The sequence below is a fragment of the Chaetodon auriga genome, chromosome 1, assembly GCF_051107435.1.
Source record: "Chaetodon auriga isolate fChaAug3 chromosome 1, fChaAug3.hap1, whole genome shotgun sequence".
Lineage (NCBI taxonomy): Eukaryota > Metazoa > Chordata > Actinopteri > Chaetodontiformes > Chaetodontidae > Chaetodon > Chaetodon auriga.
Window position 1 is genome coordinate 7,902,353 of NC_135074.1, and position 26,562 is coordinate 7,928,914.

The 26,562-nt window shown below is 42.3% G+C and overlaps 3 protein-coding genes across 3 annotated transcripts; 2 read left to right on the plus strand and 1 right to left on the minus strand.

The window, feature by feature from the left end:
* Nucleotides 1-2,327: 2,327 nt before the first annotated feature.
* On the plus strand, nucleotides 2,328-15,120 carry pdpr (pyruvate dehydrogenase phosphatase regulatory subunit). The gene is made up of 18 exons (XM_076741500.1): nucleotides 2,328-2,427; nucleotides 3,108-3,381; nucleotides 3,668-3,801; nucleotides 4,301-4,382; nucleotides 4,749-4,912; nucleotides 5,029-5,150; nucleotides 5,489-5,606; nucleotides 6,552-6,701; nucleotides 8,013-8,205; nucleotides 8,370-8,494; nucleotides 9,098-9,253; nucleotides 9,704-9,837; nucleotides 10,175-10,323; nucleotides 10,401-10,513; nucleotides 10,908-11,002; nucleotides 11,242-11,331; nucleotides 11,470-11,652; nucleotides 12,323-15,120. The coding sequence occupies exons 2-18, from the start codon at nucleotides 3,119-3,121 to the stop codon at nucleotides 12,728-12,730; spliced, it is 2,679 nt and encodes an 892-aa protein (XP_076597615.1). The 5' UTR covers nucleotides 2,328-2,427; nucleotides 3,108-3,118; the 3' UTR covers nucleotides 12,731-15,120.
* An 854-nt stretch (nucleotides 15,121-15,974) lies between these two features.
* Nucleotides 15,975-19,942, minus strand: mrps11 (mitochondrial ribosomal protein S11). Its single transcript, XM_076741619.1, has 6 exons — nucleotides 19,772-19,942; nucleotides 19,479-19,577; nucleotides 19,220-19,318; nucleotides 18,217-18,346; nucleotides 17,231-17,296; nucleotides 15,975-16,542 (listed from the first exon to the last, which is right to left on the minus strand). The coding sequence occupies exons 1-6, from the start codon at nucleotides 19,858-19,860 to the stop codon at nucleotides 16,435-16,437; spliced, it is 591 nt and encodes a 196-aa protein (XP_076597734.1). The 5' UTR covers nucleotides 19,861-19,942; the 3' UTR covers nucleotides 15,975-16,434.
* A 520-nt stretch (nucleotides 19,943-20,462) lies between these two features.
* On the plus strand, nucleotides 20,463-24,993 carry mrpl46 (mitochondrial ribosomal protein L46). Its single transcript, XM_076741730.1, has 4 exons — nucleotides 20,463-20,725; nucleotides 21,791-21,992; nucleotides 22,411-22,581; nucleotides 24,606-24,993. Exons 1-4 carry the CDS (start codon nucleotides 20,465-20,467, stop codon nucleotides 24,848-24,850), a joined length of 879 nt encoding a protein of 292 aa, XP_076597845.1. The 5' UTR covers nucleotides 20,463-20,464; the 3' UTR covers nucleotides 24,851-24,993.
* Nucleotides 24,994-26,562: the final 1,569 nt, after the last annotated feature.

Below are 26,562 nucleotides of genomic sequence, written 5' to 3' on the forward strand. Positions count from 1 at the left end.
CAGGGCTGGACTGGGACCAAAAAATGGTCCTGGTATTTTTGGCCATGGCGGCCCACCATGATTATTTATACAATATGCGGAGGCACACGACATACCAGAGGATATATGTGCACATTGTGTTGTTTTAAAAATTAAAATAAAGCACAGTAGAATACAAGGAAGTGAGTAACCATGCTAAAAAATATATATATTCTTTCACTACTCACAGAGACTTTCATCTTGGGAGAGATGCCACAATTCCCATCTTGAAGTGAAAGTGGTTGTCAAACAAACACTGCTAGAGATGTTTTTAGATTAGTGTTTAATGAAATTTACAAACACAAATAAGACAATTGGGCCTACAGTAAGACCAAACATCCATGTAAAATAAAGAGCTCCTCAAAGAAGCACCTTTAAGTATGAAAAACATAGAGAGAGAGAGAGAGAGAGAGAGAGAGAGAGAGATATACAGAGACAGGCAGACAAACGAAAGAAAGAGAGCAGGGATCAGTTAAGGTACACTTTAAAAAATACACTGAACAAAAATATGAAATCAACACTTTGTTTTTGCTCCCATTTTCCATGAGCTGAACTCAAAGATCTAAAACATTTTCTATATACACAAAAGACCATTTCTCTCAAATATTGGAGCATGATTTGAGAGAAATGGTCTCTGCTACTGGTGCAGGTTGCAGACAAACGCTCAAATGCATGCCAACCGAGAGTGACATGCACGCACGCACACGCACTCTGGCACGCGCACACGCACGCACGCACACGCACACACACACAGTCCTCTGCCCTCCCTACATGAAAAGTCCCTCTTCATTCTGCTAACATTTCGGCTACTTCTTACCGGGCTGACAGTAGCTATTCTGACCTCCTCAATCTGTCCCTGCTGGGTGATCTCTCTCTCTCTCTCTCTCTCTCTCTCTCCTCCTCCTCCTCCTCCTCCTCCTCCGAATCAACCTGAATAGCTTCCTCTCCTTCCTCTGTTTTACGACTCTGTTGCACATTAGAGCTGTGTGCCTCTCTGACAGTCTTTGCGCCAGGGACTGCTTCTGCCCTTGAAGTCGACGGCCCCGCTGCTGCAGTCGAACTTGTGGCAGCAAACAGGTTTGTGATTTTGGCACATTTTGCTGCGCCCACTTGTAGGCTTTTGAGCCTCTTTTCTCGCAGCTTCTCTGCGCCCCCTTGCGCTTTTCACTGTTTTTCACTTACTGCACATCCCTGCTGCTATTTTTTTTTAACTTAACCCATATTCTACTGTTACTGTACACACTGTTTATTTTCATACTGTTTATCTATACGCTGTATATACAAAATTACTCTGCCGTTTATTTTAGCATTCTCTACGATAATTGTAAATATTTTCACCACATACTCTTCATTTAGACATATACATATACTGTACACACATATATATATATAAACTTTTGAACTATTTTCTACCTTGTGCTGAACCTGCTGCAATAGAAATTTCTTACAATAAAGTTTGTCTAAAGTCTAAAGTCTAATAAACCCTTTATAAAGACTTTATGAGAAATTTGTGCCTTTTTTAAAACTACATTAAATAACCACTGAAAATGTGTTACAAATATAATCTTGACAGAAATACACTATGACTTATCATTACTTCCAATAACGTGCTGTATTTATTCTTTTTGTGAGTACTGATGTAGATTCCAGCAGAACTCACTTTGATGCAGTCAGTACAGACACAAACACCAGCGTCAGCTGACTTCTGGCACCCCTCAGTGGTCACTATGTATCTATGCTGAGCTGCACATACTACAAATACCGCATGCTCTACCCAACCCAGTGTTACTACTGTCACTGTTGTTTTGAAGTATTCCAGTTCTACTTTGGAAGTATTGTATTTGTACTGTACTGTTATCACCTCAACACAATAAACAAATAAATAAATTGCAGGCGACAAAAAATTGTGTTAGTTTAATCTATGTTGATGTGACTCTGCATATCAACCAGTGTGTGGGATTCCTTTATACTTCTTCTCTTTAACTTTAATGTCTTATCTTTGTAATGTTATTACAGCTTCAGGAGAGTGATGACTGCATGATATATTATTTTCAACTTCCCCCTAAATATGCGACCTTAACTTATTTAAGTTAAGATAGAGTTCTTTATTGATTCTTTATTGAAATCAAGTCAGGATAGTTAAGTCACTCTAATTTGAACTCGGCCAGTAGATTTATTACACGGTCACTAATTGACAATTTGTTGACTGATTACTACATTACAACAAAAAGCTGCACAGTAAGAGGGACATGATTTTGAAGGTTTCGACCGGAAGTGGCAGCAGTGATTGAAGTCAGTTTGACCTTGATAGTGAGTGCTGCTGTACCCAAACAAGACTTTCTGTCATATCACTCAATGGTGTTCACTTCTGTCCTCTAAGTACCACAACGTCTGGACCTGGCTGATTCGGTGAGTTTTATGTCGTTATAAACAATGAAGGAAGCGCGAGAGGAAAAAGTCAACACGGTTAACGTTTAGTTATATGGATAAATAATCAACATTAGTTCGCTGTTTTTCGATAGCTAAGCTACGAAAGCTAGCTACCAGTGCCACTAACGCTAACTTTACGTTAACCCTAGCAGCTCAGAAAACACAAAATGTAAAGAAACTTTACGACACTTAACCAATATACAGGTCAGCTACAGCTCTGTACCTCTAAGATTAAGTTACAAGATCGTTAACAAAGGTACTAACGTCCTGTAAGCTGAAGCTAGCAGTGCTGCTAAAGGGATAAATGCAGCGATGCTTAAAACAAGCTAACACAATTATGTAGCCAGTTATCTGTGGTATAATTACGATAGCTGAGGGACTATTGTAAGTTAACCTTGCTGTCTTCCAAGGCCCCGTCTTCGTTGCAAAGTGCTGATTGCTGCATTTAATACCAAACTGTGTTCGTTGAGCTAAATGCAACTTCATAAATAGCATTCGTAACTTACTCTCCAAACTACGACTGCATTAACTGTATCTTCGTGTGACCTTATAGAAATTAGATAGTGTGCAGTGTTGACATTTTAACCTAACTAATAATAACCTTGAATTCTCGAATACATGAGCAGTAAACGAGGCTCTGCGTTTGTTTGTGGTTGCAGAAAGCACAGCTATGTGTAGCTGTGTGCGGAGCTCCAGGGCTCTGTCCCCTGTCCTGCTCCCGAGGCTGCTGCTTCCCCAGACCGGGTACAGACTGGCCTGCAGGGGCCTCTGGACCTCCCCCCACTGTATGACTGTCAGTGGAGACTCCCAGCTGCTCCCACTGCCCAAAGAAGCCCGTGTGGTGATCTGTGGAGGAGGAATCATGGGGACATCAGTAGCCTACCACCTCGCCAAACTGGGCTGGACTGATATCGTGCTGCTGGAGCAGGGCAGGTGAGACAAATGTCATTTCCTTTGCTGGTAATTTGAAGTTCTGGAGGTGGTTGGATGGTATATTGTGAAGTGTTGACTTGCTATATTGGCCTTGTGAAAGACACTGAATCCCCTTTAGCTCAGCAATTTGTGTTCAGTCACCAACCTTGACCTGTGACATCCCTGTGGGGGAATGAATAAGGACAAATTCTGCATTAGCAATCAGAAGAGGATCAAGTAAAAACAGAAGTGTATTGGAGATTGCTCTGGTAATACTGTGTTGCCCGTCTTGTTGTGCTGTTGGCAGACTTGGCGCAGGAACAACCAGACTGTGTGCTGGCATTATCAGTGTGGCAAAGCCTATTTCCATTGAGTGTCAAATGGTGAACTACTCCAAAAGTCTTTACCAGCAGCTGGAGGAGGAGACTGGGGTCAAAACAGGTCAGACACTTTGACATGTTTAGCTTTCTCTCATATTTCACTTATTCTGCTGCTTTTCACAAAGACAGGGGTTTACGATATGAATAATGTTATAATTTTTACTGCTAACAGATTACATAATATGAACACCTGTCATTGATTTTTATTGAACTATTTGGTATGTATTTTACTACAATTTGTACTTTTATTTCTGAAAGAGCTGTAGAGTATGTGCAGTAAACAGTCACTGTTTACTCATAGCGTTGTATTCCATTGCAGTAATTTGTGTAGTAAAGCAGCCAAAACATGTGGCATCTCTACTGGCTACTTCCTGTTGAAGTCCAAGATATCATCAGAACACTCTCTGTATGTTTTGGCCTTTTCTGAAGCTACAGTGATAATTCCCCTACAGTGACTTTGATTTGAGTTATTATCATTTTTGCTTTACTCTGTGTTCATGGTTTGAGAACTGCTGAGTCACATAATATGTGGTTTGGTGTGCTTGTCTCTGTGTTTTTAGGATATGTGAAGACGGGATCTCTGTGTCTGGCCCAAAATCAGGATCGCTTCATCTCTCTGAAGCGCCTGGCATCCCGACTGAAGTAAGACCCCAAAACCTCATGTCAGTATTTAGTAGAGATGTCCGTGGCAGCATTGGCTGCTTTGAATCTATGTGGATGAGGCAGCTTTGCACAAGGAGGCACAGAAACCTTCCTCAGACTTCTTTGCAAAACTGCTCAAACTCTGTCAAGTTGCACAAGGCCCTTGAGTGATCCCCCAATGTTTAAGTCCAGCCACAAGTTCTTCATTTAATTGAGGTCTTGATGTTACACTTCCCACATCTCTAATTTGTTCAGATATTCAAATGATTCAGAGGTGTGGAACTTGGTTAGTTTTACAGAGCCTTCTAATTAAAATATCTGTCTTAGTATCAGGCTGTCATTTTAACCTTTTCACTCAATTCTTAGGGTAATGGGCATCAGCTGCAACATCATTAAGCCTAAAGAGGTGGCCAAACTCCACCCTCTTGTTAACATTCATGACCTAGTGGGAGCGCTCCACCTGCCTGGAGATGCTGTGGTGTCTCCGCCTGATCTTAACCACGCCCTGGCTGTGGCTGCTGCTGGACATGGTAAGAGACTCAAACACACAACTTGCCTTTGATTGGACTTGACTGGAAGCAGTACTTTAATTCTGACCATTGTTTTAATCCCCCCCCCCTCTTAAATGGCATTTCGTCTTATCCAGGGGTTCAGATCCTGGAGCGAACCAGTGTTCAACAGGTTCTCGTAGAGAAGGGTCAAGTGATGGCGGTGGAGACCGACCGTGGCTCCATTGAGTGTGAATATTTCGTCAACTGTGCTGGACAGGTAATCCTCAGACTGGGATTTTTTTCTGCGTTGTTTCAGCATAAATCTTGGTCTGATCCTCACCTACATTAAACAGTAGTTAAACTCAGTGTCACTAACAAAATTGGGTGCTCTCACAGGATATGTTGCAGTGTCTCCAACAGGGAATTAGATGTCTTATGATGTTAGTGGAGCCAGTTGTCAGTCTAATAGGGGTATCTGAGGTGACCATTCATCCCCAGTTTTGATTTTGTGTCCTGACACTAAATAGCTAATCTTATTTGGTCCGTTGGCACAGTCGGTACACCTGTGTTCAGAACAGAGTGTGTGATATATTTGTTCCTTCTCTCTTGCTGTAGTGGGCTTATGAGCTGGGCCAGGCGAGTGAGATGAAGGTGTCTGTTCCTCTTCATGGCTGTGAACACTTCTACCTCCTCACCAAACCCCTCCAGGAGCCACTTCCACTTAACACTCCAGGTCTCGCAAATTGAACACACAAGAAAATTCCCTTTGTCTTGCTGCAAGCACAGTTTAAATTCCAATCACTTTTACTGATGCTAAATATAATTTCTGTATTAGAGAGAAACCTACAGATTTTGGCAGATTGGCTGAGAGAGTTGCACAGTATATTACTGCAACAAGCATCTCCCCGCCAACTTTCCTTGATTCTTGTGACTCTGCAGGCTGTGTGTGTGTGTGTGTGAGACACAGAGAGAGAGAGAGAGAGAGAGAGAGAGAGGGAGAGTTGAGAAAGTTGTGCATTATTTATTGAATTCAAGTCTTTCTTTTGTAGAGGGGACCAAGAGACTGGATGCTCTTTCATTTTGATCATTGCCAGGTACATAAGTCACTGAAAACAGCATCAGGACTGTCAAACCTGGACAAAAATGATTGATGGGTTTAGTTACAATGGAGATGCAGCCAATGAAAGCATCTTACACAATCGGAGTGTGGACATGGTTACATCATGGAAATATCTGGGTGCTGCTGATCACCTTTGAGGTGAAGACTGCTGGTATTGTGAAGTGAGGGCAACAAACACAAGCTAAATTCCTCCTCTGTCTTTCATCTGTTGTTTTCTCTATCTTCTTATTGAGACTCTCCTGAGTTTTTCTTTTTATCTCCTGGTATCACAGTGAAAGACAAAAGCAGCCTGAACGGCATTAAAATCTTAATCACCCATCTGAAACAAAGAGATATCAGTGTTAGTGAATGTTTTATCTTTTTATTGTCTTTATTAAGTTTATTTCAAGTATTAGTTACAGATTCAATGTAACATTTTAGCTCGTCATTTATTTGTTTGTATGTTCCTGTGTTTCGTGTACTGAACTGGCTGCTCCAGACAAATCACCCCCAGGTCACAGGCTGGCTACGGTCAAGCCCAGAAGAGGTGATCTAACTGAGCCTGTGTCTTGTCTCCAGTGGTGGTCGATATGGACGGCAGGATATATGCACGGCCATGGCAGGGAGGCCTTCTGTCAGGGGGCTTTGAGAAGAACCCCAAACCCATCTTCACAGAGGGTCGCAACCAGCTGGAGATCCAGAACATGCAGGAGGACTGGGACCACTTTGGTAATGGAGCAGGATCTCTAGTTGTGATCAATTGTCTGATGACAGGTTTTGGTGTCAGCTGCTCTGAGTGAAATTGCAATACTCTGCCTAGACTTACCATTTTTAACTTGCATTCAGCAGTTGCACAGAGTCAAATTTGCTGTAGATAAGGTGGACACATTAGTCACTGCAGTCACTGTCAGTAATGTAGCGCAGACAGAAGGTGTGCATTGTTTTGCATAATGGACGGGTGTCTCAATTGTACTTTGTGAGTGAAGCAATTTACTGAAACAATTGCAGTTTCATCCCAAAGAGTCCAGAGAGCACTGTGGTTAAACAGCGTGGGTGTTTTTAGGTGTTTTAGATGATTGTACCGTGGCAGCACGTTGGATAAACTGAGTGTAATGGAGGTGTCACGTTATGTGGGCCTGGAAACAGGCAGACTACTTTTTGTGAAGGATCAGGTCATGGTTTTATAGTAAGGTTGAGCATCTCTGTTTTTGCATAAACTTGCATGTTTTGGCCCTGTTAGGAGTAGAGTTGCATTGTTGCTAATCATCATGTGAGTTTTGACAGCTTGTTTACACCTCCCAATATCATTTCTGTACTGATGAACCCAGATTTCTTTCCATTGCATTTTTGATTCTTGGCAAGGCTAAAGTAATGGTGTTCCATTTGTTAGTATAAGTATCTTTTAAATATTATTATTATTATATATTTTTCCTTCAATGATTGAATGGTCAGTTCGAGTATCTTGGGAGACCATCTTTTTAGGATAGGTGCACTGGTCCAGCTTTTCATATGTTTCTTTCATGCTGTTAATTGGACCTCAGCCTTAAACAATTTAGTTCAAAGTATACCTCTCTCTCTCAAACACACACACACACACACACACACACACACACACACACACACACACACACCTGTCTTTCAGCCTTGGCCTCATGCTAGTAATCTGAGACTCGTTATGCAGTGTGACAGGTTGTCGTTTGGACAGCAGTATATCATCAGCCACCTCCTGTCAAGATCTGTTATTATAGAGCTGGAGGGTGTGAATGGAAAGTTCAGTAATGAGTGGAAAACAGCATATAAGAGCAGGAGGACAAGTAGCCGCCCCGTTTTGGTGGCAGGAAGCAGTGAGGTTTCTTGTAAATGATGCTTTAAATATGGACAAATACTGAGAGTGTGAATAGTTGATCTGATTGTGTTGTAGTCTGTTCATGCTGATTATATGAAATTTGATGTCTGATTTGAGAATACAGTATATTGATGTGGGCCTGGCACCTTTTTGAGAGAATTCTTAATAGAGATTGTGGCTTCTTCTACCTCCAGAGCCAATGCTGAGTGCCTTGCTGAGGAGAATGCCAGCTCTTGAGTCAGCTGAGATCCATCAGCTGGTCAACTGTCCGGAGTCGTTCACCCCTGATATGCGCTGTCTGATGGGGGAGACGCCGGGTGTCTCTGGCTACTATGTGCTGGCAGGGATGAACTCCTCTGGCCTGGCCTTCGCTGGAGGAGCCGGCAAGTAAGCATATGTTTAAGTGTATTTGTATAAGTATCTTTGAGACATTGAATAATTCATCCACAGTTTATTCATTTCTGTCATCAGCGTAGTAGTATATGAGTAGAATATGTTTCGATTGCCTTACAATGAAGCACACATGGCATGTTGTGGCATTTGGTGTCCAGGTACCTGGCAGAGTGGATGACCTATGGCTACCCCACTGCCAACGTCTGGCCACTGGACATCAAACGCTTTGGTAACCTGCAGAGCAGCCGAACCTTCCTGAGACACAGAGTAATGGAAGTTGTGCGTAAGTAGGGAACTTTTGTTACAGTTTCTATGTTTGGTGCATCTTAAAACATCTTGAAACAATCCTGTGCATTTATTGGTCTCTGTAATTGTTCCTCTTGTCCATACCAAAAATGCATGTTTAAGTTCAGCCGAAGATAAGATAAAGTGTTATTTTATAAGGATTTAGTAATCCTGGTCAGACAAAACGAGCGGACAAATGATAAAATCCTCCTGTTTGTTCTACTTTATTTCTTGTGCACCTCAGCTAAAAAAACATGTCTTAGGAACTTTGTAATTCAAATACTATAACTTGAGAAATTACTCACATGGTTTAACCACCTCACACTACATAAACCTCAACACAGTTTGTATTGAACTGCAATTCATTTTGCATGAGAGAGGATTGCAGATTTTGTCCTCATCTCCTCCATTAGAGACATAGAACTGATCTCTTTGGTGAAGGTAATAAAAAAATTATACACCGTATAATTGAGCTGTTCTCTGAAGACAAGCAGCACCACCACCACAATTAACAGCTGATTAGTTACAAATTTATTTATATTTATATTAATTTAGATTTTTTCCCTCCAATGTGTTTGTGTCTGTGTGTGTTTGCTTCCAGCTCTGCTATTTGAACTAAAGGTTCCTCGGTGGGACTTCCAGACCGGGCGTCAGCTGCGGACCAGCCCTCTGTACGATCGCCTGGACACCCAGGGAGCTCGATGGATGGAGAAACATGGTTTTGAAAGGCCCAAATACTTTGTTCCTCCAGGGAAAGGTATAGATTACTCCCCAGCAACACACTGCATTGTCTTTATGTTTATCTTCAGTAAGAATTCAAATGACTTTTCAAACCTGATGAAGAACAGGGTTTTCAGGGCCGGGGTCAGTGCGATCCTGTAGACCTGATGGTGTTCATGTCAGGCGACTGAGAATGACTTTTATGAAACCTTACATTAGGTTAATAATGCTGTTTCCTGTGATGAACTGAGAGTATGCTGGAACTAAAGACAGCAGCAGGTCATTTCACAGTTGTGTTGCATTTTTCTGAGGTTGGATTGTTGCAAGTTTTCTCTATAAAATTTTGCACAGGTTTGAAGGGATTTAAATAGCAGTTTAATTTTTGGGTTGAGTTTTCTTAGCAGAAAGTAGGGCATTATAAGTTTCAGCCTATAACCTATAATATACACACATGGTATATTATCTCTGCATGGTTGTGTGTGTGTAGATCTTCTGTCTCTGGACCAGAGTAAAACCTTCTACAAGCCCGACTGGTTTGACATTGTTGGCGCAGAAGTGAAATGCTGCAAAGAGGCCGTCTGTGTCATCGACATGTCCTCCTTCACCAAGTTTGAACTGACTGTAAGTCGTGATGCACAATAGACAACTTACGAGGTTTAAGCAGCTGATGAGAAAACTACTGCTGCGCTGCGCTCTGTGAGTTCAGGCTTCCAAACATAAATTTCTCGTCTGGTCACACCCAGTGAGTCAGCATGTGTTTTCCACCAGTTCCACATTTATCTGTGCCAGAACATGGAAAAGTGTTTGTGAAATGGCACATTATGCAATTCTTTGTTAAGGTGGAGCCACTGACGCGGCAGTTATTCATTCTGTCTTTTCTTTCTGAATCAATGAGCCAATGAATAATGCATCCATGGTGTTAAAGTGAGGCCACCTCTGGTCTGTCCTGATGTCCCAGTCTACCAAGGACCAGGCCTTGGACCTGCTGCAGCATCTGTGTGCAAACGACCTGGATGTTCCTGTCGGACATATCGTCCACACCGGCATGCTGAATGAGAGGGGAGGCTATGAGAACGACTGCAGCGTGGTCCGACTCAGCAAGAACAGGTTTGTGACGCATTGACGGTAAAACGACATGCAGTTGACCGTGAGCATTTAAAAGAACCCACATGTTCCCTCTCCAGCTTCTTCATCATCTCTCCAACAGACCAGCAGGTCCACTGTTGGTCCTGGATTAAGAAATACATGCCCAATGACCCACACCTCCACCTAGAGGATGTCAGCTGGAAGTACACTGGTAAGTGCCATGCACTGTTGCTAAGGTCCTGCAGTGATGTCGCCATCTAGTGCCCACACAGTATTAAAGGGTGAAAGCAAACCAGTGGTATCCCTCGTCCACTCTCCTCTCTTAACCCAGTTATTTAAGTGGCCTCATTTTGGGTTTTGTGTTAGCAATATCAGATACTATGGGGACCAAGAGGATGGTTAATCACTGTCTAAAATATAATTTGGATTTGTAAATGTAATTAACATACCGCTTTAAAGTGTGAGTAACACTTTGCCTTCATTCCGATTTTTCTGTGCAAGATAATACACCATCTGTCTCTGTCTCCATCCCAAAACTTACACATGGCATTGTACAGTATGTATCAGAAGATCAAGTGTTCATAACTCTGGTCCTTCACCCACAGCTTTAAACCTGATTGGACCTCGTGCAATGGACGTTTTGGCAGAGCTGTCATATGTTTCCATGACACCTGACCACTTCCCCTCCATGTTCTGTAAGGTAGGAAACAAAGGCCAGTTTCAATAATATTAATAGAGTAATAATAATAATAATAATGATAGTGGTGATAGCAGAAGGAGGAGTGATATTATTAATTATTCAAGTAGCTCAAGTAGTAGCAGCAGAAGCTGTACTGTAGTTTTTGTATCTGTGGTTGAAGTAGTTGAAGTGTTGCACAAGTAACTGTTTATACCTGATTGTTATCCACACACTGACCATGCATGTATGTGTGTATACAGGAAATGAGTGTCGGCTATGCCAATGGGATCAGAGTGATGAGTATGACTCACACTGGGGAACCCGGTTTCATGCTCTACATACCCATAGAGGTGGGTTCACACCTGCACACATACAAAAAACATGCACCATGTCACCATCCCACAGGGTGGTGGGTAAAGTCAGCTTTTAGGACGTGCTGCATTCTGTTGATGAAGTGTAACTTCAGCGTTCCCCTCTGCTCTCCACAGTACGCTCTGCACGTGTACAACGAGGTGATGTCAGTCGGTCAGAAGTACGGGATTCGTAATGCAGGGTACTACGCGCTGCGCAGCCTGCGCATAGAGAAATTCTTTGCCTTCTGGGGTCAGGACCTCGACACCTTCACCACCCCGCTGGAGTGTGGACGAGAGTTCAGGGTTAAGTTTGACAAGGTGTGTTGAAAGTTCAGCTGTGTACCCACATCAAACTGTGACATCAGTGTGGATTCTGATTTCTGGTTTTTGGTTACGAAACAGCAACTCCTTGCTGTTATCAAGCTCACTTCAGTGAGGAGGTTTACATCAAGCTTTTTTGAGGCTCTTGCTTTAGGTTTTTATTTTTTTTGCTTCTAAGCAGTTGGAAGATGAGAGAATACTGAAAGGTAGAATGACATCTGCTTTGCTGAAGCTTTAAACATCTGTTATAGTTTTTGCTGATCACCAAGCTGCACCTGCAGGCACAACAGGTGGCACTGTACACCATCGGCCTCATATTTTAAAAACAGCGGAGCATCAGGTGTGCTGTCGGCTGCACACAGTAATAACATCAGTACGGCATTGATGAGTTCACCTCACAGTGTAAAATTGGTTTCGCAGATTGCTTTCAGATGAGAAGTCATCAGCAGAATCGATGCCTTTATTGTGAAGTTTATTGAAGAAATGTATGAAATGAAAAATTGTTTCCTGCTGCTCCCAACAGAGCCACATCCCATCACATCTAATGCTGCTCTGTCCTTTATCTCTCTTTTGTCTGCCCTTTTTTCATTCCCCACATTCCTCTTCCCTTTTTCCTGTTTCTTCTATTTTCTGCCACGTTCTCCTGGCTTCTCTGCGCCTCCATCAGGACACAGACTTCCTTGGTCGCGAGGCCTTGCTGCAGCAGCGTCAGGATGGCGTGTCTCGGCGGTTCGTCATGCTGGTTCTAGAGGATCACGACACAGAGCTGGACCTGTGGCCATGGTGGGGCGAGCCCATCTACTGTAACGGTCAGTTAGCTGGGACGACCACCAGCAGCGCCTACAGCTACACTCTGGAGCGCCACGTCTGCCTTGGCTTTGTGTCTCCACCGCCAAGCCCAGAGGGGCTCCCCACACCCATCACCCCAGACTTCATCAACCGTGGGGACTATGAGGTGGACATTGCTGGCCAGCGCTACCCAGCCAAAGCCAAACTCTACCCCTTCAGCTCCCTCTTCACCCAGCAAAAACGCCGCAAGGAAGACATGGAGCTCAGCAACCTCCAGGGGAAGTGATGCAGAGCAGTGGAAGGCGCTTGCCTCAGTTGACACTCCTTCAGTTCACCAAATCCACTCCAGCACTTACCTCTCAGTGCCAACCTACGGCCCCTTTTCTAGCACCTAACCTGAGGGCTGGATGCACAATCACTCCTTGTCCCTCTAATATTTGACTTCCACGTTGCATCTCCCTCTTTCAAAGTGCAATATTTAAGAGGCACCAAAAGCTCCAACTGTATTAAATACAGGGCAGCTGTGTCATCAAATTGTGCAGTTCTTCTTCAGCCCTCGCTCAAACACAGTCCACACAGTCTCAGAGGCTGGTTTACTGCGACAGCCTGCGGTTAAGTGCCTTTGTCAAGGCAACATCAACAATATGTGTTGAGGACTCTTTCACTTTGTTCACTTTAACCCATCCAGAAGGGATCTTGACCGACAATCTTCTCCGGTAGCGTTCCTGTCAGTGTAACATTGCAGGGCTGCACAGTCTGGAAGAGTCTGAAAGAAAAGACATTCAGTGCTGTTGAGCAAATGTCTACAGTCAGTCGAGTGATGCGATGTGGCCTAATCGAGGTACTGCTCACTCTCATCCCCACAGCATTATCATTAACAATGAAGGGATATCCTATCATTAGATATCCTTCCCCGTCAGGGAGCATGGCTGGACAAGCCATGGAAAAGAATTGGGAAGCCTTCATTAGTAAAATGTTGTCCTTTGTGCTGCACATTCACTCCTCGTCCAGTCGTGTTAAAAAGGCCTCCCAGACTCTCCTAAAACCTTCAGAGTCAAACAAAAGGACCTCTGTCCCTCATTAATGTCTTCATCTACCAACTTTCAGCGCTCCTGGTGTCATTCTGCTGCGTGTCGAGCTTGTAATGTATCCTTGGTAAAATAATCCAGCCTGTTATTTATGTTCTATGGTCATTTTGAAGCAGCATTGCTCTTTTGATGCTCAAGTTTTGCTTTGCTGATGTGTCGCTGAACGTGTGGCTCATGTCAGCTGGCCCATAGATGAAGGAAGGCAGAATGGGAAAGCTGTGACCACAGTTGTAAGAGTCCACTATATCGTAGATTGGTGATTAGATTTTTGTCTGATCCAGAGTTACGCTGTTTCTTCACTGCGATTTGTAATAAAGCCATGTGTTTTTCTGTAGCTAGTGTCTATAAAATCTCTATTTTCAGTCCTGCACATTTTCTCGTCAGTCAGTCGTATGATTTGAGTTTTGGGGAGTCGTTTCATTCTTCCAGTTGTCCTTCCAGAGTTATTCCCTTCATGTAAATGCCAGCTTGATGTTTTGCTACATGTACATTTGTATACATCTTTAAAGTAATTTGGTCCTTTCATCTCTCGCTGCCTTCACAAGTGTAAAGTCAGGGAGAGGCCTGGAGCTGCTGTGAAGAACAATGTTCAGATAACAGTTGAATTCATCCAGCCAGTCACGTCGTACTGGGCAAACATTTGACACTTGAGTGTTTCCTTTGTGTGTGAGTACTGTGGAGGGAACCTTAAGTTAGCTTGACTGGCTAAATGATGCTAAAATCACAGCTGTCACACACACTGAATGCCTTACAGACTGTGAGGTGTACACGAAATTACAACAAGATTATGGGTTAGGATTGTAGGTGCAGAGCAAATTAGAGGAATCGTTTAGTCTAAGACATTTTGAAAAATGTCCAAAGTGACATCTTCAGATTGCTTCTTTTGTCCAACCGACAGCCCAAACCCCTCTCTTCATTTACTGCTGTAAATGACAAAGAAGAGCAGCAAATCCATTCATTCGAATGACTGATCGTTGCAGCTCTAGAATAGCTATCTGTGATGTTACGGCCATTATATCACTCCTGAGTGCAGATCCTGAGGGGCTTCTCCTCATATTTTCATTTTCAGATGATTTTCTTGAATGTTGACTGCAGTCACAGTTGTCATACGTGGATGCAGATTGCTTTACAATCTTATTTCATTTAGAAGTGTAATGAGTGATTAAGTGTGCTTGAGGAGGAACATGCTGGAATGTAAAGGAAAGGACAGACACGGCGGGGAGCTCGCTGCAGGAGCCCGCAGTGATTGACAGACCCTTGAATAGACAGACTGAGAATTCTGATCTGCTGAGTAACAGAATGCTTATTTACAGCGTAACTCCTTGTCCAGACCTCTAATTGATATTCTGAAATTGGTCCTTTAAAAGTATTTGCTCAGTTTACTGAAGCCCTTTTTTTTTTACCTCTGAAAGGGGAGAAAATTGTGTTTACAGTTGCACACAAAACAGAAAAATGAAAAGCCTCGGCAAATCTTCATGCTTGTTTTCATCTGACTTGCTTTTGATTAGTTTTCCATCACGTTCTTTCCACTTCAAATGACGTACAGTTACACTCCGTCAGCAGGAGCCCGTCTCAAAAGTGCGACAATAAAACTTTATTGAAAAAAAAGAAAAAAACAATGCTGTAGCAGGGAGTCAGACGTTGCTTATAAAGGGCTAGTTTGTGTGTTGTTTGTAAAAAGGCTCTGATATTTAATGAAGCGTTTGCATGTGAATCACTCTGAGTCTGTGTCGTTCAGCCTCGGTGCTGTGACCTGACCTTCCAGCACTGTGGTGCTCTGCTTTGGCTTTGTGCAATTAACTTCTGGGGCTTCATTATACAAAAACACATTTTATCATTCATAATCTGCTGTTCAGCTTTCTCATATCTTTTTTTTTTTTATATATATATATAATAAAGGCTCCATTAATAACAATTAATGTAGCTGTGAGGACACCCCTGGCCTCTGTGACTGAAACACACAGGCCCTGTTGACACTCGTCACTCGACCATGTGGGTCACTTCAGCTGTTTTCAACTGTCCGACTTCACTGCTGTGAGTGAGCAACTGAAGGGAAAGCCCCGAGTATTTGCACTAAACAAGGCCAGCCTGCTTCCTACTACCATGGTCACATGCTTTCTATAGTTAAAAAAGGTCACTGAATATCAAACATAATGTACATCATCAGAGAAGTTAGAGGCAAAAAAACAGCTAATGGTCAGACCTGAACATCATTAGAATTGTGTAAAGTTGTTGTGACGATCACTAGATGTCAAACATGGTGACGCTCCACACTGGATCAACGTTTGGTGCATGTTTGTCTCTCGCATCATGTTTCCATTTGAACTCCACCTGTACCTGACTGATCTGTAAATGCCAGCTTTTTCTTCAGAGCTTTACACCTGTGTATTTATATCATGTTAAACAGATGTTTGGCTGTCTGATGCACTTCAAATAAAATATAAGGAAGAACTCTGTTCATACAAGAAGGCTGAATTTGCTTCATTTGTTCAACAGGATGTGTGATGTTTTAAGGCTCTAACATGGCCAAATCCAAAGGTTCAGTCTCCATGGCTACCAGCAGAGTCCCAGTAGAAGTGTGTACGGCGCTGAAGCTGTGAAACCGTGTTCTGCCTCTCTTCCCACACATCAGCCTGTTTCTGCAAACATCAGCCTAATAATGAACATCAGAGTGGCTGCAATGAGACTCCAGATTTATTCTTGTGTCTACAGTTGCAGCAGAGGACTGAGACACCTGTTTTCCGCTCATTAATAACACCATCTGTAATTATTTCCACAAATGAATTACGTAAGGTCAGTTCAGAGTCAGGAAAGTTATACAACCCCCCCCCCACACACACTTAATTAGCATATGACAACACAGCAGCTTCCTCCTGTTGCTCTGCATTCTGCTTCGTGGAGGTCACATCCTTCTGGCCTTGCGTGGGCGGCATCCATTGTGTGGCACGGGGGTGTTGTCAGTGATGGATACAACCTTCAGGCCTCCCATCGTCAGGCCTTTGATTGCAGACTGCGTGACAGAAAAATATATTCCTCGATTAACAAATCTGATAGGAGCAGATCAATATGTCTGTCTCTTACAGCCTTAAATGATCCTCATCATAAAAAGACGGACATGCGTTCTTTTTTCTTCATGCAGCAGCAGCTTTATTTGAGTCGCACTCCCACTGTTACATCAATACAGAACTGGGTCAGCAGTGCAGGACACAAAACACATTTCAGCCTCATGCTATGATCTGGATGTGCTCCTTAATACACTGCAAACCTTCATTCACTGGACTGTAACTGAAATATGAGGCCACCTTTGCTGATGAAATAACCATGAAAAAAGTGCATGCTGTCAGTTTTTGATATGGATATCTTAAGCAGAGCAGATTTGCTTGTCCCAGGTTTTCAAATGTGATGACTTGCTGCTTTAATCTGTTTTACTTTGCTGTTAAAAGAGCACTTCTGGGTTTTGGACTATTGGTCGGACAAAACAAGCTGGAATTTTCTCTATTTTCCAACATTTTATAGACAAAATGAAAAGATAATCAACAGATTAATCAGTTCTGAAAAGAATGTACTTGTAGCAGCAACGACATGCAAGATTTCTAATGACTGAAAAATAAAATTTTGTATGTTTTAAGACTTTCTGGGAGGCTACTGACAGACTGTCAATAATGCCCAACAGGAATATATTTTCTGCTTGTACTCACCAGACGTCCAGGACCAAGACCTTTGACCACAACACGCACAAACGTGATTCCCTTTGTTTTGGCTTTCTGTGCAGACAAAGAGACACACGACACAAGACTGATGTCTACGTGTGCAGCCGACTTTCTTCACAACAGCTACATATGTTTCAGCGTGAGGAGGGATGAACGATCCAGAGGTCAAAGGTCAAAACAGCGACACTCTGAATCAATGTCATTCAAACCGTAAATTGTCAACAATACTCAACACTTTGTCAGTTAACTCTGATGCACTTTATGAACTCTATTAAGACATCAGTTTTAAATAATGCGCGTAACAGCAAACTGAATATCTTTTGGTTTTGGTCTCTAGTCACAGACACCTTGAGCCTCGTGAAGTAGAACTGGAGTTACTGATTATTTTAGTTGTCTGTACAATATAATAAGTTGCCATGATGGCTGACCAGCATCACTTTGTTTGTTTTTTTCCCATTTTCCATCTGGGCTTCCAGTCACTCGCAAAACAAAAGATAAAACAGCTCCTAAATGTGGTTACCATATTTTCATTTTCTGCTCTACAATGTCTAAAAACAACAGATCAGAGGTCAGAATAATCTCACATATCTGCCCGTGTGATAAAAGACCACAGTAGCACGATGATAAAACACTTAATTTCTCCAGCGTGTTTACTGCAGATCAGTTTGACCTTAACCCTGTTAGCCAGCAGTCTTCATAAATCAGGCTAATATAACGTCTAAATGAGCACTTAACACCAACTGCTGCACTCTGTCACAGTCCTTAGAGGGGGCAGCTTAGCTACAACAAACATTTCATATTCATAAATTACATGTTGTTCCACAGAGTGTAAGAGCCGGATGTGGCCTTCACTAATATTCGTTTCTATCAAACAAATGCCCGTCCTGCTTGGATAACAGGGAGGCCTGGAAATCAGTGTTCCAGTGTTGCTGAGCAGCACAGTAAGTGATGACATGTAACAAGTGGGAACTTACCGCGGCAGCAGAGATGCCCGCCGTCTGAGCAGCGACCGGCGTCGACTTCTTGACATTCCTGAAGCCTTCTGTCCCGCAGGACGTCCTGACCATTGACTGTCCTGTGCTGTCTGTCAGCTGGATGTGTGTGCTGGTACAGGACAGGACAATTTCCTGGGTCACTGACTCACAACTGATGGGCATGTTCATTTTTTTTGAATGGTCAAAATATATGTATTTCACACACTGTTACACTGATGACAAGTTATATGCTCCCCATGAGTGGTTTCACTGTATCACCTTAGCAGCTAATACAGTCTGTAGCACAGCTAAAGGAAATGTCAGCAAGATGTTCTGTAGTTGCTTTCATTCACCAGCGTCTTCTGGATCAGGAGTCCTACAAATCACTTAGACTCCCACTAGACTCCACTGGATCATCAATAGCAACCTCATCATCTATTTTCTCTTTTATTACTTACATCTGTTCCTACTTGAAGTGACAGATTGGAGCTACTGTCTGCTCTCCAACAGCAGGATTCATGTGTGTCTTGAAAAAGCACAACACTGAGGTAGAGTTGTTGGAATCATTTCACATATGGAGCATCTCTCTTATATACGAGTCTTTGACAAGATCTTTAACAACATCACAAAAAGCTTTTCCCTGCATTGTCTAATTAGGCTTTTCTGTGGCACAAAGGTACAAACCGTCGTGATTCAGACCATCAGGAAGCAGCTGACGGTGTCTGACAGGTCGATACGTCTGACTGTAAAAACAGCCTGTTCAGTTCTATTTGCACTCCACATTTTTCCCACTGTTCCCATTTAAGAGCACTGATTTAACCAAACCTAAATGGTTTGAAGAACAAAATTAGCTCAGTGAGTTTCTCGAATCTATTATTGATACTTTCACAAATTTAAACCTTGTTGGAAAGAGGTTTCAATACTGCTAAATGCATTTTCCATCTCAGAGTCAGGACAACACATGAGTATTCACTGTGTAGCTCTACTAACAGTTCCCACTTACTTGTTGTATGTGGCTTTAATGTGAGCGATTGGTAACTCCTCAAACTTCCTTCCACCCCATGACAGCGAACTGTCCTCGCCACACAGCGGAGAGAAAAGGCTGAGGGGTTAAAAGTAGAGTAAATATCTCATCAACATTATTATACTGCGGTGAGTTGAGTTTCTATTTGGTGAGTAAACATATAAGTTAAATGGAAAAGACTAGCACTAATCCAGAATCCTTCATGTACACGTTCAGGTGTTGTGTGGCGTGGTCTGACCTGAAGTCTCCGGAGCTTTTCCCATAGCGGAATGCTGCGGTCCCCTGAGGTCTGACGGCACTGGTACACAATGTTCGCTGCAACCCTCTGCTTCCACATCTATGCGCATCAAAATTTATCAACACCATCGTCATAAACCAGGATCTCTTAGCTAAAAGCTATGCTCTGCTATGATCACCGCCACTGTCATCTGGAAATTACGTATAACATAACACAACATGCAGTAAAGTGACTATCAGAACTAGCCGTTAGCTAACAAGGATGCTAGTAAAACATACACATAAAACACTTACAGAGAGCTTCCAGTTGCATTTAGGGATGCAGACAGCTGTCGGCACAGATTGCTCACAGAACTAACTAATACACAATTTAATTTATACATATTTAATAGGTTTAAAAACAATTTCGCTGTCAAGTTAACTATTTGACACACTACTAGCGTGACATTGAGAGAGCTGCAAATCCAGACCAGACCAATGCTAACTTTATTTTTTGAGGGATGGAGGGTCAAAAAAGCATTATTATTACCATTACAAATATGACTTTCACATAGATTATTGAATTGATTCCATATATATCATTGTAAGTAATATCTAAATATATTTCTGTTGTGCGTACAACGACATATAGAAAAAATATTTATAAAGTGTATTAATATAATCCCCCCGCAGTTACGCCTGAATAGACCGTTCGCTTTTCAGCACAGAATTGTGGGTAGAAGTAGAAACATGCTGCCTTCAGGTACTTCGTAAACCCTCGTAAAAATAAACGGAAGGTGGTGAACACTTGCGTGAAGCCTTCAAGCAACTATCAGTCTGACTCATTCTTTAGAGAAACAAAAAGAGAACACTTCACATTGGACATTAATATTGTTTTTATCTTGCATTCTATTATGACCTAAGGAAAAACGTGTTTGAAAGCTTTCATGTCATAAGTAGGTGCATCGTCTCAATTTTTTTGATATACATTGAATGTAGCAGAAGAAGATGGCTGCGCCCTGTACAAGGATGGCGAGTCGGTCTCTCTTACAGTTTTTGTCTTGTTTTAGCAGAACAGCGGTCGGGACCACGGGGTTCCGTCCGTTTTCCAGCACTTCTGTTTGTCATGCGACTTTGCAGACCAAAAGTGTTACGGGAACAGCGAGTTCTCCGTGGACTTTGATGGCAGCGGTGTGTCTGCGAAGGCTTCCGGCCATTTCCATGGAGTGCAGCCCGATAGAGCAGGAGTTCAGACAGATGATGCAGCAGGTGAGTTTGATAACCATTTAAGATGCGTAAACAGTCATGTAGAGAGCAGCAAAACAGTTTGTTGTCTTTGCCGTACAACAGAGGACCATTTTAAGGCAAACCAGCCCACATTCCCTATGTTGAGGCTCGTGTTACTCTGTGAAATATGTGTCCCGTCACGTTATGTGACGCTAAAGACTGATGGGTTGACAGATGACGTCCTCTAGAACAGACCTGAACACCACTGGCCACCATCAGCCAATACGTGTCCTCAGTTTATGCTTAACAGTGAACAGCTAACAATATTTGTAAACCACACTATGAGGCACCAATTTTGTCAACAATTTTCAACATATATTTGTCCATAATAAAATCCTTTAGTGATAAATATAATTCCAAACCAGTTCTAATGGGTCACAGAATCCACTGTGACACCTGATTTCTTTTTAATACTTGGCATCTGCATGTAGTTTATCACTAAAGCCTACTAAAATATGAAATGGTGTTTACCCTTTTTATTATTTATGATTATAATCAGATTATATAATCAAGTCATATTTTGAAATAATTTGTGCAATAATCAATATGGAAATGTCTCATTTCTTTCACTCTCCAGGGAAGTGTTGCACGTCATGTTATTTGTTTATTTGATATACAACATGAGTTAAGCCTGGGCAGTAATTCATTACTATTTGATGATTTTTATCAGATTCATATCTGAATTAAAATATTACTATAATTATTGCCCAAATGACTGACAAAAAAAATCTGTTTTCAACAGTTCATTGTGATATATATATATATATGTATATATATGTATATATACACACATACATATACACAAGTACTTTTTAAATGTTTATGATATGCTTTCTCTTATTTTGTTGTGCTTCTTCTTCACATTTTATGCAGCATATTTCACATATTATGACATAGGCTGTAGAATGTTGTTAAGCTGCAGAGGGATTTGAGGTAGATCGCCGTCACATTGTTTCATCACCATCATCGATGACACCCACCAACAATTTCCAAATCAGGGCGGTAAACAGAGGTTTGAGATGCAGACCTGCTCTGACACCATTTCAGATGGAGCTGGAGAAAAGCTTGCTGTCAGACCACGAGCTGCGGCTGCTGGAGGACGCTGAGAGAATGCATCGTAAGCAGGCACACGACTATGACTCAGACGAAGAGGACGGCCACAGGGACCAGGAGATCGTTTTGGCTCAGGACCTGGAAGACTCCTGGGAGCAGAACCTGAAGAGCTTCCAGCCAGCGCCGAGGGTCAGAGGTCAGCATGGGAAATGGACAAAATGTGTGGCCTGTGGGGTGAACAAGTAAAGCAGAATATACACTGTATGAAAATATGGGTAAATATCACAAATGCACCTGATGAAATAGAGCATTCAGCCTTTTGTCTTGCTTCAATCATCAATCAAGTAAAACAGAATGGAAAAGAAAATTGGATCATCTGAAGGTGTCTTGTACGTCTGGGTTCAAAGTAAATTACCAGGGAGGAAAGAGACTTGCATTACTTTGAAGTGCAGGATTCTAATGTTTTTCTGACATTCAGAAAATCCATTCGCTCCAGCACTCCCAATTTGCATTTTATTCCCTGTGACATTTCCAAAGTTTGTGTAGATTTTGCTTGACAGCCACAGAGAGACAGAGCTGTTGTGAAGGGGCTGACGGTCCTTTCTGTTGTTTAGCTGATGTTGATAAGGACCTGACCTCACTGGAACGCTGCCTGGACGACTCGCTGCTTCTTCTGGCCGAACAGCAGGTCAGCGGCGAGAAGCTGTGGCTGCTGCCTCAGACTCAGTGGCAGGAAGGAGAAACGCTGCGGCAGACGGCCGAGAGAGCCCTCGCTTCCCTGCCAGGTAACACAAACATGAGTTTTTAAAGGTTGATACTGGTTGTGTGCAAATGAAGCTGCTGATAGTTTGTGCTGACATTCAATCTTTCACCATTTTTATACCTCAGCATTAGCATTCAGATGTTTTACCTTGAGTTATGTTGAGTCACGAGGCACGAAAACTCCACTGAAACCGTTTTTTTTTGTCCAGTTCTTTTAATGTTTAATGCAGCTTCTTAATTCACTTAGTTTGAAGTCTATCAAAAACACTGGCTGATGTCAGAAGTCCCTGTGTGCAGTGTTTTTACACTGTGTGATTATACTATCATCTTCAATGCCTCCTGCGACGGTGCCTTTTTTTATACGACCACTAGGAGCCTCCAAGAGGAGGTTTTAAGTTTTCTAATCCTACATATAGGGCCTTTAATAAAACCTCAAGTTTGCATAGACATACCAGCAAACCGATGTGCAGTTTACATCACAAGAGCCAGGCTGCCATCATGAAACACAGTGGTCAGTGTATTCAGTAATACAGAGCAAACTGTTTCACCTGTCAGGGAGGTCTGTATGCTGTTTTTTAACTACATGTGCTATAGTTGCCAACATTATCTCTACTATAAAGCACAGTAATCCATGCTTTTATCCCAGAGGTATTGATATTGGCATGAGTCACCTACAGTTCTCCTGATATATATCTGATATATATGTCAGTTCTCCCTAAATATAGAAGTATTTTCCTACTTCTGAAAATCAAACATCCTGCAATCAGTAATCATGTTACTCTGAAGTTCATAGCTTTGCATGTAAACTGTAAAATATAGCAAAGCCTGACATCAGAAAATAACAAGAGTCACTACTGTTTTTTACTGCCTTGTCTTTAGTTTATGGTCAATTCTAGCATCTCTTTAGGAGAATATTACCTGTAAACACAGTGTAGACAACAAAGAAACAAACAGGATAATGAAGAGTGACGAGGGCGTGTGGAAATTGCTCTTAATATATTTCAATTAACCTCAAAACCATAGCTTACAGCAAGATATCAAGTACTTTACAGGTTGTATTATTGTCACACACTCCATTTGCTGCATTATTACTGTATCTACATCCTAATCTCTTTTGCTGCAATGACCCAGTTTTATCCTCTGGATCATTTAAGTTTAATGTGATCTTATCTAAGATAAGCTGAGTGGTACTTCCAGCACAGTCATCCATATTAACTGCGACAAGAGGGTCAAACCATCCTTAAACCTCCAAACAGCAATTCGTGTGAATACACAGCGTTCAACCGATCATACCCGGTCGCGGTTGTCACACCCACTTAGACCTCCACTGGTGTCAGCTCATGGCAACAGTAAGCCAAGGCCAGAATGGGAGTTTGGAGACGCCGCTGACAAAACCTGGATATTTACCATTAACTGTAAAACTGGCCTCCCTCATTTCCCACCAGCTCATTTTAAGGTAATGAAAGTACAAGAACAAGTCTTCTTACTTTCAGGTGATTATACACTAATGGAAACATCAGCATGAATAATTATATTCCATTTCTGCTAATGGATCCCACTAAATCCTACACACTGGTCCTTTAAGCTCTTTAAATAAAACGCCAGTGTCTGAGTATGTTAAACTGTTTCACAATACTGCTCATGAACTATTAATGTGCCACCTCCATCAATCACTCCCCATTAAGACGTTCCATTTGACTTTAACGTGTGTCAGTTGGTGAAGGCTTTTGTTTTTTTCTTAAGGTGTCTTAGAGGAGCAGGAGTCAATCCATTTTTAATACAGCTGGACTCGGTGGGAGTTGGATGTTTAACACGGCCATGTTGCTGCCTCACTCTGCATGTTATTTAGATGACATGAGATTAGATTAAAGCTTAATTGAGAAAAGTGTGTTGTTGTCACAGCAGAAAATGAGAAACAGAGCATTAGAGTAATACCGCACTTAATTATGCTATTGTACGACTTCATTAAATTTAGGAACGTCCACACTTTAGCTCCCCCTTTGTCTCCAGCTGAATTAACTCACAGTCTGTTCACTTCCTGTAGCAGCTGGTTTCAAGGCGACTTTCCTCAGCAACGCCCCCTGCGGAGTGTACAAGTACAAACTGCCCAAAGCTGCTCGGACGGAGAGCTCGGTCGGAACAAAGGTGTTCTTCTTCAAAGCCGTTCTGTCTGACAGAGGTCCTCCCACGGCCCCACACGCCTCTTTTCTGTGGCTGAAGAAAAGTGAACTGCAGCACTACCTGAAACCAGCGTATAGGATGAAGGTCGACAGATTTCTCCTCGAACTGTGACGACTAAACATAGAGCAGGGACACTGACTTACACGACAATATTTATGATGCTCAGAAAGTCATGCTCGCCTCTTATGTGTCATCTTGTGTCATAAGATGTTCTGTCGTTCAGTATATGCATTTCATTGTACAAATAAACAGTTTTTCCAGACAAGCTTTGGCCATCTTGGTTTTAAAGTTAGCAGAACCTTCAGATCTGACCTGCACTTTACACGACCAAGTAATATACACAGAGGGATGTATCAAACCTAAGAATAAGCTATTTTTACGAATCATTTCCTAAATGAAATATCTGACTTTGTCAACATAACTATAGTTGGAAATATATTTAAGCTTTCTTCTTGAATTTCTCAGAATATTGAAGCATATATCATTTTGGATCCAATGCATGATGGGTCGTCCTAGTCATGACAGGGTGTGTATGATGTGATCCAGCCTCGACATGACACTCTGCAGGCCTGCTTTTGTCTGATTCTGTGCTTTAGTGGGAGCATTTTGGGGCAAACATGTTTGTAGTTCTTATTTTCCAACACATACAATTCACTGCAGTCAGCACTGAAGAATCACACTTCAGGAGGACACTGTTCAGGAGTTTTGATGAACACCTTTTGACTCATAAGTCAAAGTTTAGTTCCATTTAAGACCATTTCTTAAAGGTTTTATACCTACTGGACCACAGCACCTGACCAGCCATCAGTCAGAAATACAGTGCATATCAGGACGCTTTCCAGCAAAGATAATTATTAGCACAAACAGCTGTTAAATTAACTTAGAGTAACAGGTGTCTTGCTCGTTGTTTTTAGAGCTGCAGCGGTTAATGAGTACACACTGAGGACTGAAAACCGAACACCAAATGTTGTTGCTGCTGTTTGGAGTGCACTCCATGCTGAACTCTGTGGGCCTGGCAGGCCTGCTCAAGGTTAGCAGTTGAGCTGAGGCAGTAGGCAGGTTCTGGTTGATTAACAATAGATGGCAGTATTTGCACACCGGTCACAGAGGAGCACTATGAGAGGCTGTGTAATTATGCCTGTGTGGTGACCTCAGAGGAGGACTGCAGAGAGAGCTTTTCTGATCAACTTGGCTTCCTCTTATTCTGAAAATATTCATCATAGCAGGCTAATGTTCCTGTGAAATAGCTACGATAATTTGTCTTAGGTAAGAGCATTCTGATGTTCCCAGCCCATTCACAGCGATCAGCCTGTGCATTCTGTATTTGTGTCGGCTGGGACAATGAGTTAATGTAGGAGACACTGGCATTAGATATTTCCGTCTTTGTATTTCAGGGTTCTCAGTCTCGCTCTTTCAGTTGAGGTGTGAGAAGTGAATGTCAGGGCAAGCTAATAAAGGCCATTTCTAACTGCACAGAACCACTTACTGCTCTTTTGGCAGACAATGGCCTCCTGCTGCCCTCCTGGTGCCTTCAGTCCAGTTCTGTTACCTGACGTCAAATCAAGGTATAATCACAGGAACAAAAAGAGGAACAGTCGCGGCTTTCATGTCCGGGGGGAGTCTGATGAAAGCGTCATTACCCAGTTTGTAGTGAAAGAGCCTTAGAGGTTAGCAGAATTGGCCAGTCATAATCCTGAAACCATCAGGCAGTTGTATGTGGCCAAATGTCTCACTAGCCTCCATGGACTACCAGGGTCAAGGTGCCCTTAAGCAAGGCACTTAACCTGCACCCAAACTGCTCAGTGGAAAACAAGAGAAGGCCA